Source organism: Narcine bancroftii, chromosome 1, assembly GCF_036971445.1.
Source record: "Narcine bancroftii isolate sNarBan1 chromosome 1, sNarBan1.hap1, whole genome shotgun sequence".
In the NCBI taxonomy this organism is placed as follows: Eukaryota; Metazoa; Chordata; class Chondrichthyes; order Torpediniformes; family Narcinidae; genus Narcine; species Narcine bancroftii.
In genome coordinates, this window is record NC_091469.1 from 223128270 (window position 1) to 223146615 (window position 18346).

At 42.1% G+C, this 18346-nt stretch overlaps 1 protein-coding gene across 1 annotated transcript in view; it reads left to right on the top strand.

Moving 5' to 3' along the window:
• Nucleotides 1-17865, top strand: part of fam81b (family with sequence similarity 81 member B) — a 51545-nt gene extending 33680 nt beyond the window's left edge. The window contains exons 5-9 of the mRNA XM_069891717.1: nucleotides 7331-7460; nucleotides 11941-12044; nucleotides 12949-13084; nucleotides 15983-16178; nucleotides 17521-17865. Of these exons, the coding sequence (XP_069747818.1) occupies nucleotides 7331-7460; nucleotides 11941-12044; nucleotides 12949-13084; nucleotides 15983-16178; nucleotides 17521-17645 (691 nt within the window). The 3' untranslated portion in view covers nucleotides 17646-17865. The remainder of the gene's footprint in view (nucleotides 1-7330; nucleotides 7461-11940; nucleotides 12045-12948; nucleotides 13085-15982; nucleotides 16179-17520) is intronic.
• The last annotated feature ends 481 nt before the right edge of the window (nucleotides 17866-18346 follow it).

Below are 18346 nucleotides of genomic sequence, written 5' to 3' on the forward strand. Positions count from 1 at the left end.
GTCTGTGCAAGATACCTCCTCAACACCCGAGCCCAGCAACCCGGGGAGACGGCTGAGTCTTATCTGAGAACACTTGTGAGAGTTGGCCCGATTGTGTCTGGCTGAACTCGGGGTAGGTGCAGAGGAGGTCGAGAGGCTGATCCGGGACGCCTTCATCTGAGGGCTACGCTCGAGGGCCATCTGGCAGAAGCTGCTGGAAGACAATATCTACATCCTAACCAAGACTGTGGAAGTGGTCCAAACCCTGGAAGCAGCAGCCCTTCACATCGAAGCCTTCGATTCCAGGTTCCCCCAGGTTCCCTCATGGCCCTCTCACACTGCACCTGCAGCCCCAGACCGAGCTGGGGAGGAGAACGTCCCTGCGGCAGGTGCCCGGTGCCCCTGTAAATACTTTGGGTCTTGGTGTGGGTCAGATCGATGATCTTGCCAAAACTGCCCAGCTCAGAACCAGTATTGTTCCTGATGCGGCAAGAAAGGCCATTTTGCAAAAGTGTGGCTCTCAAAACCAGCCGGCAGCTCAGCGGCCCTCTATGACCTCCCCACCTCCCCCGTGGACCCCTCCACGACACATGCTGGGCAGCGCCATTGTCCCCACAATGACTTCCACCTTCCTTGACTTTGACAGTGCAACATCCAGCCCCACCAGCGACTGTTGCAGCTTGTGCCCCGAGCACCTGGACTAGCCCCCGCTGCTCACCGAGACGTCACTTCCGGCTGACATAATGATGTCACTGCTGTCGCCTGTGATGACTTCACTTCCCCTGGTGCCACGGACATGGCTGGGGAAGGAGGCGAGCCACTCAACGAGCCCTCACGTGCCACCGCCATCTTGGGCCAGGCAACGGCCAAAACGGAGGGCCCCCGACAATGTTGAGAACGATGTAGTCAACACAGGTGATGACCAGGCTGCCCTACCAACGCTCCCCATGCCTCCGGGTGCCATCAGCTGCCACACACCGCACCCAGTGATTGATGTCGACGTGGTCAACACGGGTGATTACCAGGCCACCCTACCGATACTCCCCACGCTCCAGATGCCATCAACTATGGTACGCCGCACCCCACGACCGACATTGACGTGGTCAACGTGGGCGATGACAAGGATGCCCTACCAACGCTCCCCATGTCTCCGGAAGCCATAAATTGCTGCGCACAGCTGGAGAGTGACAACTCTGACTCTGAGACGGTCTTGGCCACCACCATGCTGACCAGGGACATCCCTCACAACCTCAGGCACTCAATGATGGACATGGAAATCAACAGGCAGGTAATGAAGTGCTTGTTCGACAGTGGCAGCTCCGAAAGCTTCATTCACCTGAGCATGGCCCACTTCCTGAGAGTAAAAGTCCACCCCACCACCTGCTCGATCACCCTCGCCACCAAGGATAATACTGTTGGTACTTTTGGGCGCTGCTCAGCCGATATAACTGTGGGAGGGGAGACTTACACAGGGTACAGGCTCCTGGTCATGCCCAAACTCTGCATGTCATCCTCCTGGGCCTAGATTTCCAGTGTCACCTACAGAATGTCACACTTGCTTTCAGGGGACCCCATCCTCCACTCACATTACACAGCACGCCAACCTACCAGCCCCGGCCAACCTGCGGCCTCTCCACACTGCGCATCACCCCACTGGCACACTTCCCACATTTTGCGCTAGGCTGCAAGCTGATCGCCACCAGAAGTAGGCGCTATTACACCGCAGACAGAGATTTCATCAAGTTGGAGATGCGGCAACTCCTGGCAGAAGGCGTCATTGAGCCCAGTAACAGCCCTTGGAGAGCCCAAATCCTGGTGGTCAAAGGGGGAAGTAAGCAGAGGATGGTCATGGATTACAGCCAGACCATTAACCGGTACACCCAGCTGGATGCCTACCCCCTGCCGAGGATCGCCGACAGGGTCAACGAGATAGCCCGCTACCAGGTTTTCTCCACAATTGACCTGAAATTGGCTTATCACCAAATCCCCATCCAGCTAAAGGACAAGCCCTACACCGCCTTTGAGGTGGACGGGCGCCTGTATCAGTTCTGCCGAGTTCCCTTTAGGGGTCTCTATTTTCTAGTGGGAGATGAATCGCATGGTAGACCGGCACAAGCTGAAGGTAACATTACTGAATCTGGATAACATCAATATCTGCGGCCTTGACCAGCAGGACCACGATGCTAACCTGGAAAAATTCCCCCAGACGGCCAGGGAGCTGAACCTCACTTACAACAAGGAGAAGTGTGTGTTTAGCACCACCCGCCTCGCCATCCTGGGATACATCATGGCCCATGGAGTTGTCGGCCCAGATCCAGAAAGGATGTACCCATTATTAATGGAGTTACCCCCCCCCCCCCATGCTAAAGGTCCTCCACGGGTGCCTTGTCCTGTTCTCTTATTACTCGCAGTGGGTCCCTCGCTTCTCGGACATGGTCCACCCACTGGCCCAAGCTACAACTTTTCCCCTCCCACCCGAGGCGCAGGCAACCTTCATCCACATCAGGCAAGACATCGCAGATGCCACGATGCAGGCTGTGGATGAGGACTCCCCCTTCCAGGTGGAGAGTGATGCCTCTGAGGTGGCCCTTGCTTCTTCTCTCAACCAAGGGGGGTGCCCCATCACTTTCTTCTCCAGGACCCTCCATGGCTCTGAGCTAGGGCACTCTGGCATTGAAAAGGAGGCCCATGCGATTGTGGAAGCGGTCCGCCACTGGCGCCACTCCCTGGCTGACAGGAGATTCACTCTCCTCATGGACCAGCGGGCCATGGCATTCATGTTTAACACTACCCACAAGAGCAAGATCAAGAATGACAAGATCCTGTGCTGGAGAGTCGAGGTGGCAACCTACAGCCCTAGTAAGTTTAACGACTCCCCCGATACCCTCTCTTGCACCTGCGTGTCTATGAATGATGACAGGCTTCAGGCATTGCAGGAGTCTCTATGGCATCTGGGTGTCACCAGTTGTACCATTTAATTAAGTCCCAAAACCTGCTGTACACCATCAGGGACGTTAGGGACATGACCGAGGCCTGTCGGGTCTGCATGGAATGTAAACCCCGCTTCTTCCGCCCACCCCAGGCCCATGTTGTAAAGGCTACTCGGCCTTTCGAGCATCTTGGCATGGACTTCAAAAGGCCCCTGCCTTCCACAAACCAAAACATCTACTTCCTCACGGTAGTGGACGAGTACTCACGCTTCCCTTTCTCTATCCCTTGCCTGGACACCTCCACGGCCACCGTCATCAGGGCCCTGTGGCAGATTTTCACCATGTTTGGCTACCCCACCTTCATCCACAACGACCGGGGGTCTAGTTTCATGAGTGACGAGCTGCGCTAGTACCTGACAGCGAGGGGGATCGCGACCAGTCTCACGACGAGCACTAACCCGGAGGCAATGAGCAAGTGGAATGCGAGAACAGGTGGTCTAGAAGGCAGTCCTCCTGGCTCTCAGGTCGAAATGGTGGGCCGTTGAGTACGGGCAGGATGCAAAATGTGTCCTCAGCCCGCTACTGTTTACGCTGCTCACTCACGACTGTACTGCTAGGTTCAGCTCCAATGGAAATCATCAAATTTGCAGATGACACAACAGTATTTGGCTTCATTGGCAACAATGATGAGTTGGCTTACCGGTTGCACAGGGGTGCAAGAGCAACATCCTGATTGTCAATGTGGACAAGACAAAGGAAATGATTGTGGACCTCAGGAGACAGAAGAACCACTCCCCACTACATATCAGTGGCTCCACCGTAGAGAGAGCCGGGAGCACAAAGTTCCTTGGCATCTATTTTATGGACAACATTTCCTGGACTCATAACACCTCCTCATTAGTCAGGAAGGTGCAGCAGCGCCTACCCTTCCTAAGGAGGTTGAGGAGGGCAAGGCTACCGACCACCATCCTAATAATGTTCTACAGGAGCATATAAGAAAGTATTTTGGCTGGTTGCATGATGATAAGGTATGGTAGATGCAAAGCATCAGGTTGGAGGACAGTACTGGGGAGGGGGTGAAGGGATTAGAACTGCTGAGAAGATACTGGGGTCTCCCTTCCCTCTATCGGTGACTTCTACAGGGGGCTTAAAGAGGGCTCAGAGAATCATCAAGGACCCTTACCATTCAGCCCACAGAATCTTTGAGTCACTACCTTCAAGTAAGAAGAACATGTAGATAAAACCCAGGTCTGCCAGGCTGGGAAACAGCTTCTTCCCGCAGGCTGTGAAACGGTTGAACAATTCTAGAGCCTGTAAATTATTTATATATATATTTATTTTGGATTGCTATGTACAGTGCTCTCCCTCATGTTTGAACGCAAGACCTTTTTTTCCTTTATTTACCCCTGGACTCTACAGTTTTAAATTTGTATTCAAACAGTTCATGTGTAATTGAAGTGCATATTCCAGAGTTTATTCAAAGCTATTTGTATACATTTTGGTTTAACAATGTAGAAATTATAGCACTTTTTTTTTTATACATAGTCTCCTCATTTCAGGGTACCACAGTTCCCTCATTTTTGATTACTTGGGTATGTTTAATTGCTCCATTGGTGCAGGTATAAGAGAGCTAGGCTTGCTTTTGAGCTTTTGATCACCTCAGCAGTTGGATCCTGAAAGACCACAATCTGTCCAAATTGGCAGCAAAACCTCAAGCCCCTTCACGCCGAGCACTTGTGCACCTCATAGCCCACTACTGTTTTCGCTGCTCACTCACGACTGTACTGCTAGGTTCAGCTCCAATGGAAATCATCAAATTTGATGATTGAAGTCTGTAGTTGCCATTTTTCCACATGAGGACCAGAGGTGCGTCAATGAAAGTCAAAGAAGCCATTATGGGGGTGAAAAACAAGAATAAAATAGTAGGGGACATCGTCCAAAACCTTAGGATAGGATGACCAAAATCATCTGTTTGGAACATCATTAAGAAGATAGAGCGTACTGGTGAGCTCAGTAATCAGAAAGGGACTAGTATTTCAAGGAAGACCCCCACTTCTGATGACAGAAGAATTCTCATCGGAATGAAGAGAAATTCCCGATCATATGTCCGACAGATCAGAAACATTCTTCAGGAGACAGGCGCAGACAAGTCAATGACTACTGTCTGCAGAAGACATCATAAACAGAAATACAGAGGCTACATACACAGCAAGATTCAAACCATGCCAAAGGTTCCTTTAAGTCTCCACACTTTGCTCTTGCCATCACTCTGATACAGGTTAATCTTGGTCTCATCTGTCCTCAAGACCTTTTTTAAGAATTCTGCAGGCTCTTCTAAATATTTCTCAGCAAACTGCAATCTGGCCATCCTTTCTGTGGCTAACTCATGGTTTGCATCTTGCAGTGTAGCCTCTGTATTTCTGTCCACGATGTCTTCTGTGGAGAATAGCCATTGGGACATCCACACGTTCCTCCTGAAGAGTGTTTCTGATCTGTCAGACATACGTTTGGATGAGAATTCTTCTGTCATCAGCGGTAGAGGTCTTCCTTGGAATACCAGTCTCTTTGTGAGTACTGAGCTCACCAATGTGCTCTGTTCCAAACTGTTGATTTTGGTAATCCGAAGGTTTGGGCAATGTCTCTCACAGTTTTATTCTTGTTTTTCAGCCTCATCATGGCTTCTTTGCCTTTCATTGGCACAACCCTGGTCCTCATGTTGAAAAATGGCAACTTCAGACTCCAAAGGTGATCCAAAGCTTAGAAACAAGCCTAGCTCTTTTATACCTGCACCAACGAAGCAATTAAACATATCTGAGTACTCACAAACAGCTGTGAAGCCAAATGTTTCAAACATTATAGTTCCCTGAAATGAGAAGACTATGTATAAAAAGTGCTGTAATTTCTACACGGTCAAACCAAAATGTATACAAATAACCTTGAAAAAAATCTGGAATGTGCACTTTAATTACATGTGAATTGTTTGATTACAAATTTAAAACTGTGGAGCACATGGGGAAAATAAAGGAAAAAAAGTGTCTTTGTTTCCAAACATTATGGAGGGCATTATACATGTTGTTTGTGTGCAGGGTGCACTTATTGTGTATCTGCGTTAGTGTACTGTAGTCTGAAGATTCGCAGGTTGTATATGTAGAATCAAATGACATGAATTTGAATTAGAGTCACATAGAATTGTGGTGAAATTGAACAGGATAGCAGTGTAAACCATGATTGCATCAGCCACCTGTTACATAACTTATCAATGACTGAAATGATCTGGGTAAGGAATATGTGTGGCTCTGAATGCCTCTCGGCCCATTTTGCATCCAATTTTGTCCATCAAAATCACCTTAAAAGTAATATTTATGATAACCAAAACATAATGGAATCAAGTAGCTTCATGGCTGTAAAATCCCTCAGGCAGCATATCCACGAGAATCATTTTACAGTGGAAGGTTTATTTTGGTTATTATTTTTTATGATATACTAAAAGATATGAGAAAAAAAAATCATTTTTGTTGATTTTTTCAGTATTTTCTTTGTATGCAAGGTATAATTTGAATTCCTTGATTTCTCCTTGTACGTCCTTGTAAGTTGAAAATATAATTAGTGTATTTGTCAATAATTCAAATTACAATAGTGCTTCAAGAGTATTACTTAAAATTCCTGTAGTCTGGACTGCAATGTCTAATAAACACATTTCCAAACAGCATAAATCTCCAAGCTAGAGCTTACCAAAAAAGAGTGAGCATCAGAACTTTGACGCTACAATATTCATGAAATGTTCCGGAATTGTGATTTTTCATGTAACTGAGAATTCTAAAAAAAAGTTATGGTTTTGAGGTGTTGAAATTTTTTGTTGTTACTCAGTATGCAGTATTTGGTATCTATATTTTTTTGTGAATAATCTGTTAAAATTTCAGTTTAAAAAAAAAACTTTCCTTCCTCTTTTTTGTGCAGTTATAAGGTTTGGATTTTCACTTCTTGGCTTGGAGAGACAGCAGCTAGTGCTGTTTGTAAAGGCATCTCTTATCCATTAGAAAATAAAAGGAGGTCATACAAATAAAAACTGGAATGATTTTAGTTTTAGTGTTTCTGCACTACTGCCTGGTTTACATTTTCTTTGATGTCCACAGCCTCTTCTGTTTTTGGTTATCATTTTTATTTTCTTTGCCTTCAAAATATACTTCTCATGATTGTATTTTTTGGATATATAGTGATTGGTAATGCAACATCAATCTTATTTTAAAGATAACATCCTGAAGATTAGGGCAGAATTTTCCTGTTACTGGAGGAAATTGGAATCACTTAAGCAGAGCATAAAAGGAAATTGGTTGTGTTGGTCAATATTCCATTAGAAAATATGTCTGATTTTCTACTTTACTTTAAAATCACGGAATTAAATTTTGTTTCCCGTGATAAAGGTGTGACGCTAGTATCTCCAAGCTTGCGAGTGATGTTGGTGTAATCAGCAGTGAGATACTGAAAGCAAAGAAAGAAATTCAAGATGTTAAGTCTTCTCTCAAATTGCAAGTGAAAGATTTGGAAGCAAAGGTTGGTAGAAAAATAACTTACCAGTACATAAAATTATTTGAATCCACGCTATCAAATGCAAACAAGAAAATGGGACCATTTTTTCAACCCTTTCTGGCATAGAAGCCTATCCACTTTTGCTTTAAATATACCTAATGACTTGGCCTTTTCAGCCATCTATGGGAACAAATTCCACAGATTTACGATTTCTTTGGATGAAGGAATTTCTCCTCATCTAAAGGGACATCCTTTTATTCTGAGATTGTGCCTTCTGGTCCTGGACTCTCCCACGACTGGGAATGTCTTCTCCTTGTCCTCTCTGTTTACACCTTTCAATATTTGATACGTTTCAATTAGATTCTCTCTCACCCTTCTGAACTTCAGTGAGTACAAGCCCAGAAACATTAAATGCTCCACATACATTAACGCTCTTATCTCCAAGATCACTCTCGTCAACCTCCTCTGGACTGTCTCCAATACCAGCACACCCAAAGCTGTTCACAATACTCCAAGCTTCTTATAAAACCTCAGCATTTGCTTTTATATTTAAGACCTCACAAAATAAACGCTAACAATACACTGGTCTTCCTTACTACTGACTCAACCTGACAGTAAATCCTGCATTAGAACTCCCAAGACCCTTTGGATCCCTGCTTTCTGAATTCTCTCCTCATTTAGAAAATGGTCTATTTCTCTATTCCTTCTACCAACTTGCAAGACCATACACTTCACTGCACTGTATTCCATCTGCCACTTTGCTAATTCTCCCCACTATCCAAGTTCTTCTGCAATCAGTCCTCCTCCAGCTAACAGAATTTGTCCTCATCCTCAATAACTTCTCCTTTGATTCATGGCACTTTCTCCAAGTCAAAGGGGTAGTCATGGGTACCGCATGCACCCCAGCTAGGCCTACCTTTTCGTTGGCTATGTGGAGCAATCCATTCTACATGGGCAAGGCTCCTCAACTCTTCATCTGCTATATCGACGACTACTTCACTACTTCACATACCCATGATGAGCTTGATGACTTTATCCACTTTGCTGCCAATTTCCACCCCATCCGCAAATTCACTCGGTCCATCTCCAGTAACACTCTCTCACCCCTTTTTTTTAAAAAAAAAATAGCTTAACGCAATTTATTTATGTTAAAATGTACAGAGGTCTTTGAAAGTACTTGCTATAAAGTAAAATGATGTTACACATAAGGAAGATGAAGAGGGAGAGTGGTCAGTGCTGGCATCTGTATTGCACAAACAATACTGTTCCCTTGGAGTTTACAGTTACCATGTACAAAAAAAAGTTACAAAGAAGAAAGCAATATGAAGAGACATGAATAATCTGCTTTTTACATGCAGCTTGGAGGCTGGAAGAGGTCTATACACATGCACTATGAGTCTGGAGAATTTATTTTCTTTAAAAAGCTTCATTATTCTACAATAAAGTTAGAGGAAAAAACTCTCCCCTTTCTCAATCGCTCTGTCTCTCTCTTGGGAAACAAACTCTCGACAGATGTTTGGTACAAGCCCACTGACTCCAACAGCTACTTGACTCTACCTCTTCACACCCTGTATTCCCTCCCTTCATCTCTGTTGCATCTGTTCCCACAAGATCTTCCACATCAGATCATCTGAGACGTCCCCCTTCAAAAACTTGGTTTCCCCTCTACTACAGTACAATCAACTCGGCCCTCGCCCGCATATCGTCCATTACCCGCACATCTGCCCTGGCCCCCTCCGCCCCCACATGCAACAAGGACAGGATTCCCTTTACTCCTCTACCAACCCCCTAGCTTCTGCATCCAACACATCATCCTCCCCAATTCCCAACAGACACATCTTCCCCTCTCCACCTTCCGCTGGGACCGCTCCCTCTGTGACTCCCTCATCCAGCTTCTCTCCCCACCAATCACCCCCTTGGCACCTATTCCTGTGATCGCAGAAAGTACTAAACTTGCACCCATTCCTACTCGCTTGCCACCTTTTGGGGCCCCAAACTGCCTTTCGAAGTGAAGTTGCATTTCACTTGTGAAACTGCAGGGGTCATCTACTGCATTCATTTCTGCCATTGTGGTCTCCTCTATGTCAGAGTGGCTGGGCGCAGACTGGAAGATTGTTTCTTTGAGGGCCTCGGCTCTGTCTGATACAATAGTGGGGATCTTCCAGTAGCCACCCATTACCATTCATGCACCATTCCCTTGCTGACATGTCTGTCTGTGGTCTCATTCATTGCCAGACTGAGACCACCCATAAATCAAAGGAACACCTTGTATGCAGTCTGGGCAATATCCAACCGGATCGCATTGACTTCTTCAGTTTCCGTTAGCCCCCACCTCCATCTTTCCCTTTGTGCCTTTTCCTCTCATTCTGTCTCTCTCTCCATTTCTGTTTCCTTTCCTCCAGCTCTGTCTTCACAGAGCTGCCCCTTTCCCTGATCTATGCTACTCCCTTGCTCTTTCTTTCCTTCTTCCAGCCTTTTAAGTCAGGTGCCTACCTGCTTTGTACTCACACCTTGAAGAAGGGCTCAGGCCTGAAATGTCCGCTATGCATCTTTACCTCCTGTGGATGCTGTGAGACCTGCTGAGTTCCTACAGCATTGCTGTTTTTACTACAATCACAGCATTTGCGGACTTCTGTGATTCAGTCCACGTTCCTCCACAGACTTACTGCCTCCTCAACACTATTCACCCCTCCACCTATCTTTGTATCATGAACAAACATGCCCATTAAGCCAGCATTTCTGTCATCTAAATCATTTATAAGCAACGTGAAAAGTAGCAGACTCCATCACTGACCCCTGCAGAACACTGCTGGAACCCAACTGGAAAGGGCACCTTTTATTCCAACTCTTTGAAATCTGCCACACTATCCATGCCAATACCTTACCACTAATACCATGAGCTATCTTGTTTAGCGGCCTCATCTGCGGCACTTTGTCAAAGGCATTCTAAAAATCCAAATGAACAACATTCACTGACTCTCCCTTGTGTGTCCTGCTTGTTACTTCCTCAAAGAATTCCAACAGATTTTTCAGACAAGCTCTCCCCAGAATTAAACCATGCTGACTTCGACCTATTTTGTTTTATGCTTTCAAGTAATTCAAAACTTCATTAATAATGAACTCGAGGCTAGCCAGCCTATAATTTCCTGCCTTTTGTCTCTCACCTTTCTTAAAGATTGGAGTGTTATGTCCAATTCTCCAGTCCTCTGGAACCTTCCTGACTCTTGCTTCTAGAAAGATCACTAATAATGCAAACACAGTCTCTTTGGTTATCTTTCAGATCCCTGGTGTATGGTCCATCTAATCCAGGTGAATTAACCACCTTCAGTTTCCTTAGTACCTTCTCCTTGGTATTAGCAACTGCACTCAGTTCTGTTCCCTGATACTCTGACATTTCTGTTATGTCACTGGTATTTTCTATGGTTAAGAATAATGCAAAATACCTACAGTGTACAATTCATCTACCATTTCTTTATTCCCCATTCCTACTCCTACAATATCATTTTCTAGTGGTCCAATGTCCACTCTTTATATATTTGGAAAATCTTTTGGTATCCTCTTATTGTCTAGCATACCTTGGTATTTCATCTTTTCAAGTTCATTTGTCATCTGATTTTATCAGTTCAACCCAAAACAGTGTTCACTGGGCCACAATGCAGAACATGCTTACAGACATAACACATATACAAACAACATATATACATAGTACATATTTAACTATAATAAAATTAATGTTTTTAATAAGTAATCATTTTCTCCTCTTGTTGCTTTCTTCATTGCCTTCTGTTGGTTTTTAAAAGCCACTAGTTCCTCTGGCTTCCTGCTAATTTTTCTTAAACTATGTGAGCCCTTTTACTTTTATGCTGTCTTTGATGTTTTCCGTCAGCCGCAGAGGCCTGACCCTCCATTAAGAAAGTTTTTACTCTTCTTTGTAGAAAGATAAATTGTCAGTCAATAAAACACTTTCTGACATACAGGACTTTAAGAAAAATCCAATTCTCATCAATAAAATGATTTATTTATCTAGAACTGTGGTTCTCAACCTTTTTCTTACCACTTACCACTCTATCCCATCGGTGCTCTGTGATTGGTAAGGGATTGCCTAAGGTGGTATGTGAGTGGGAAGGGAAGGTTGAGAATTACTGCTCTAGACCCAATTGTTACTGAAATATTTTGCTTCAGTTTAATGGTCATTGACCCATTTCCTTTGGAGTTATGAAACTGTGCACATAACAAGTCAATTAGGTACAATTAAAACAGTGGTTTTCAAACTTTTTCTTTCCACCCACATGCTACCTTAACCAATCCCTTACTAATCACAGAGCCCATCTGACATAGGGATTACTTAAAGTGGTATATGAGCCTGCAGATGACGTGGACATTACCCCTCCATAAATCTTCGTCCGCGAAGCCAAGCCAAAGAAGAATGTGAGTGGAAAGGAAAAGGTTGAGAATCACTGTTCTAGAACATGGAAATTAACATTTGTCATTGATTTTACCATAGGTTATACAACTGTTAACCGAAATAGATGGCTCAAAATATGAGCAAAGTGCAAATTTTAAGGCTGCAAGAGAGCAACAACATGAACTTCAGCTTCTCGATTTCAAGTAAAAGTATATCATAATAAGAACATGTATAGCATTTTATTGTTAATTAATGTATTGTAATTTAATTCAATCATTTTTTTAAATGCATTAGAGACATTTTGCATGAAATTGGAACAAAATCACATTGCACTATTAACAATGAAGATTGCATTGTGTACATTGCAGTCTGGTAACGAAAGGTTAATAGTCTGATTGGTTTATGTATATGGAATTATGTTGCATGGTTAGCGTGGTGGTTAGCAAAATGCCTTTACAGCGCCAGCAATCGGGACCGGGGTTCGAATCCCACGCTGTCTGTCTGCAAGGAGTTTGTACTTTCTCCCCGTATCTGCGTGGGTTTTCCCTGGGAGCTCCAGTTTCTTCCCACTGTTTGAAAATATACTGAGGATGTAGGTTAATTGGGTGGCACGGACTCATGGGCCAAAATGGCCTGTTACTGTGCTGTATGTCTAAATTTAAAATTAAAAAAAATATATAAATACCATTAAGTTCTAGTCATTTGTAAAATCTGGATTAGAAAAAATTAAGAGATCTTGTGCCTAAATACAAATAAAATAATAATGTATGAAACAAGTTTGCAATTTGACAACATAAATTTTTCCACCAATAGTCTGTGCAGCAGTTGTTCACCAGTTTAAGTCCTCTCTCCCCAACTCATAGCTGTGTATTGGGGGGGGGGGGGGGGGAAGTGCTTAATGTGGTTCATGAGGAAGGTGGAGAATCTCTATTCTGGGGGAACACAAGGATGTTGACATGAGTACTTTTCTAAGTATCATTGTGGAGCAACAATATTCACTTTTGATAATCTTTGAGGCCTATGTCTTAATTTATTGATGGTACTGAAAAAATGTTTTTGGATATTAAAGTTCATAAATACAAGTAATCACGAAGTCCCTTATCCCAGAGTTAATGCAGCCCTAACTGAAGTACGTGAACAGATCCAACAGCAGCATGAGTGGATAGAGCATAAACTGAATAAAACAGAGGATGTACAAGGAAAGCGCATGGATCGCTTATTACATTTCACGCAAGAGAAAACCGTAAGCACTTTCATTTATAATCACATAAAGAAAAGTAGTAGTGGTAATAAATCTTGACAATGCTAATATGAAGTATGCACAAGTAGTCAAAGGAGTACAAAATAGTTTCATGATTATAAAACAAGGACGTACTAAAATTGTAGGTATTTTACATTGAGAAAAGTTGGAGCTATGTCACAAAAGAATTTTTGTGGATTGTACTAGAGTACAGTGTCAATCGAGCATGACTCAATGTTGGACTCAATTCTCAGCTGAATTTTAGAGGGAACCTATGAAGAATAGGACGATTACATGGGAGATTAATGTGCATGAGTCAAAGGTGGAACATTCCAGAAATTATTGTAGCACAGAGAATGACATTCATAAATTTTACCTCAGCTCGTTCCATTGCTACAACAGTGGTAACTACACTGAAGCAGCTCAAACAGGCAGAGAAAATGTGCAGTTTTGCCTCTTTAGTTCAGGTTTACAAACTATTGAAGAAAGATTGAGAAAGACGGATTGATAGATGGAGAGGACAGATGTATCAATGATTTAGTTTACAACAGCAACTCTGAACATAAATGAGCAAAAGGAGCCAATAAATGTCAAAATGTTATTAACTTGAAAATGGCGACTGCAAGAGACTGGTTGGGAGTATTTGAAAAAGATAACTGAGCAAGCAACTGAGGCTCCTGGAAGAGCATTTATTGCAAGATGTTGGGTGCAAGAATAGAGACAACTTGTGTAGCCTTGAGGACGATATATCTGATAGAGAGAATAGAATAAAAGTTCATCACATGGATTCTTGGGATGGTAGTTTTATTGTACAAGGAGAGATGAAGCAAACTGGGCTTGTAGTTCCCAGAGTTCAGAAGAATGAGGTGATCTCACAGCAGAGAAACAGCCCATCAAAGCCCAGTGTGTCCATGCTCAATAATCTGCCCTCTTTTATTTTCGTCCCACATCTCTCCAATCTCCTCTTAAGAAGGTTGTCTAGGAAAATGCACTATTGATACCCCCAAATGGGGTATCCAGAACCATGGTTCAAAAATCTCAGAGGGAGTTGGGCAATCAAGACATACTTAATAAATAATTTCTTCAACTGTGGTAGTGATTCTTTGGAATAAACTCTAAGTATATTCAAAACTGGAGTCAATGGACATTTAGATTTCAAGGAATATGAGGCTAGCGCAGAAAAGCAGCACTCAGATAAAAGCCATGACTTTACCGAATGGTAGATCTGGCAGGAGGCCATTAATGTTTTCACTTTTTTTGTGACAGGGTCAAGAGAGAATAAGAGCAGGGAGAATATGTCAGAGTTTCAACCCCAGGACTTGAGAAACCCATTAGTTCTTTGCATTTGATATTGAAGGTGAAGGAAAAAAATGGTGAAGAAAAGTGTTTGAGCCAATATCACCCCACAAGTTTTACCTACATTGTTAAAGATATTATGGTAACATAAAAATACGACTTGGGTCAGTAAGCCAACAAGCTAAAAGCCAACTAGACCAATCCCATGCTAATTTCTTTTTAAAAATTAAGAGTATGATGAGGACTAAAGTAGATGTAATTTGGTGACAGCAGGGTAATGAAAGACAGGGTGAGGAAACATGACCACAGAAGTAAAGACGATAGAGTATTTTGATGAACAAAAGAGATGAAAGTGAAAGGACAATAGAGGTGTTTGAAGAGTCGCAGAAAAGACTGCATAAGCTCAATTTGAAACTCACCGAGTTAGAAACTATTGCTCTTCGTACTGTGGGTTGTGGAGGTCATGTGGCCTCTCTGGCACCTAGTTGGAAGTAGCATCACCTGCCAATCAACATTGGACTCTGCCCACCCATTAGTGCACACCTGACCACTGACCTCCGTTATCCAGTGACTACTTGGGCCAGATCAACCAACTTACTGAACTATAAAGTCCACCATGTGAAGTAATGCTCTCTTTGCTTTTCGGTCCTGAAATGAATCCTGCTATAGACAACATTGAAGGAGTTGTTGTTAAGGTGTGCACTACCCAGGGATGGGGGTTGTTGTAGATAGCATCTGAGCTGTCCCCACATTAGACAAGGAATGGTGGGAAGCATATTGTAGTCCTTGGTTGTGATAAGCCCATACTGGTATCAGTTGTATTATTCCTATGTGACTGGCTGCACTGGGTTGCAATTGAGAATACTTGCATGTTTTATCCTTGTTGCGATCCCCTTGTGTGTGCTTTGATAAAAAAAAATATTTCTGCATTCAGCCTGTGTCCAGACCATAATCTTTACCCTTCCTGCACAACATACTTGTCCCTTCCCTTTAATGCTAGACTGTATCCAGTAAAATTGGATGAAGGATTCATAAGAAAACAATGGTAAGTATATATGCTCATTTAACATGTACTACCATTATTGAGGACAAAAAAACCTGTTTCATTTGTGTTTTATTAAACATGCCTTGAAATAATATGGCAGATTTATATTGCCACCTTGGTGTGCCATATAGAATTCTTATTTATATAACACTAAAGCAGATGCATAGTTCTGACTTCATCCTTTTTTTCCAGGTTTCATTTAAACACGTCAAGAGACTTTGAATAGACTTAGCCTCTTCTCTAAAGGAGAGAAACCCAAAAGGAGACATTTAAAATAAATATTCACGCTGCCACTTGGCCCAATATCTGTATGCTGATTCTGTGAAATGGGCATTCATCATTCTTAAGCACCTGACCAGTTTTATAATAATTTATGGAATTAGGTTGGAATCAGAATGGTGATTCCAAAGTCATTTCCAGGCATCAACTTTCAAATAAGCTTTATTAGCAATGCAGAAAAACCACAAAGGAGAAACAAATAACGTTTTGAACTAAAGTATAACCATAGACAGCCAGGGAACTATTTTTATGAGCAACAAATAAACAGTTTTATTTTATAGGAACTTTTAGAGAAGAAGATACTAAAGAAACTTAATCACATCTCTGTGAGACTGGAAAAATTGGAAGACAGACAGAATCTGGATATTGAATTCCACAGAAAGAAATATTCCGACACAAAGATAAATAAAAAACTTGCTCAAGTAGAGAAGAATATCTGGCATGAACTAGAAAGCATCAAGAACGAATACAGGGAAGGTGAGTGGTGAACCCCATTTAAACTCGTTCTGGAGCCATAGGAATCTGATTTCTTGTCAGCTAATATTTTTAGGAGCCAAGTTATCAGATGCCCCATTTTTCTTGCTGTCACCTTAACAACTCTCACCTTCTAATAAATTTATAGGCAAAGAAGTGTAAAGAAAACAGTTCATGGGTATGCCCAATAGGACATCTTGTGAAATGTCGCGCTCTATCAGTGCAGGACTAGTGCTTTCCTTTTGACTTTGTATTGTGTTATAAAAACATTTTTTTTCAACCAAACCTCTTTTCATTCCATTGTTTTAAAATATAAATACCTTGTTGACCTTTTTATATATTAAAAAATTACTAATATAACTTGGAGTTGCAGCCACACATTGAACTACTTCCTAAATTCAATTCCCTTGGTCACTACACTGTACTCACTCTTGGGAGATTGAGCTGGTGCAGCCAACGAACAGGGCTGAAGCAGCCTGGTGAAACACAAAAGCTGCTGGAATCTTAAACAGACAAATAATTTCTGGAGGTACATAGCAAGTCACACAACATCCCTGGGTAGAAATGGCCAGTCAAGATGTCAGGTGATAAAAAGGCCCAGACCATAAACATTGACTGCCCTTTTTTACCCATGATACAGTCTGACTTGCTGAGTCACTCCAGTAATTCTTAGTCTGAGCAGCATAGTGTTGAGGTTTTGCTCTACACGTCTTTAAACAGATGGCCAGGGTGCCTCACTACTTCATTTTCTGTCCATGATCTTAAGTTTTGTCACTATTTGAATAATTTAAAAACTGTTCATGAAACAAACAGTTTAAAAAGTACAATTAAGATTCAAACAAAGCCCCTGGAAATATTAAAATAAAACAAATAATTTAAAATATTTGCCTGTTTCCTGCAGATGCTGAAACTCCAATTTAATCAACAGGGTTTCAGATCCAGTTGAATGTCAGTAATTCCTGTACTCTGACCACAAGAGCACAATTTCAGGACTGTTTGGCTGAATGATGTTGGTGTCGAGCTGCCAGTCCAACAGCTAGATTTGGCCAAGGTTCAATAGCTGAAGCAAAACTACATTTTAGAATAAATATGTTACAATGAGTGTTTAGTACTAGAGATCATAAACTAATTTCAATACTCTTATTTCTACATTTATGTAGCAATGAAATAATTTAACAGCAGCATGAGCAAAGTAGAATAAGTGGGAGTGAAATGTTTAAATACTTTTATCACCTTTCATGAGTTGAATATGCCAATCTCACTTTTTATTGCATGCCTGTGGAAAATTAAATTGCATTTTAAATAGATTATTTTTAATGTTGTATATGCAACTTTTCCTTAACAGGATTTCAATCGATTAAGGAATCAATCCATTCACTAAATAAAATCAACGATAAGAAGATAAAACTGGACAAAGAAAAGGTTCAAAAAGACTTGGAACGAATCAGACGGCTGATTAATGATCTTTAAAACTGCCCTGAAAATTCTTAAAACAAAGTGATATATGGAACTAGCAAACCATTTGAACCTTTCTAATGACATTTGCACAATCTAGGATTTAAACTTTTGATCAAATCTGGATGAGTCCTGTACCCCAAAGAATGAAATAATGTGTTTTTGAATTGGGTTTGTCAATATTTCCTAATCGTCAGAGAGATTTCACAAATAAAGATAATTTGTCTCAAAGGTATATCAGCATGTTTATTAAACCAATTAAGAAATTTCCTTAAAATCTAACACTGGTTTTGAAAGCTTTTATTTGTTACTTTGTTGATCAGTAAAAAACTGGAAGGGAAAAAAAAGGTACTACAATTGGGAACTACATCTCGAGCAAGACTAAATAATTCAAAACTGCTAATTTCTTACTTTTAATCAGGTTACTAAGAATTATGCAGAATATCAGAAAACTTCCATTGGTATCCAATTTACACCTAAACTATACAACTCTAAAAGATTACCCACACGCCTTCCCTGAAATACCTGCTCTTTCACTTGCTCCTAACTCTCGTGGTCCACCTGATTCACGTGAACATTGTTATATTTATTTAAATTTCATGGAGTAATTAGATGCCCATTTTGTAGAACACCTTCACCCAACACCAATTCTCAGTCACATCCCAACGATGATCTTTGACACTCAATCCTACACTGCCCCAGGGAAGAACAATGGA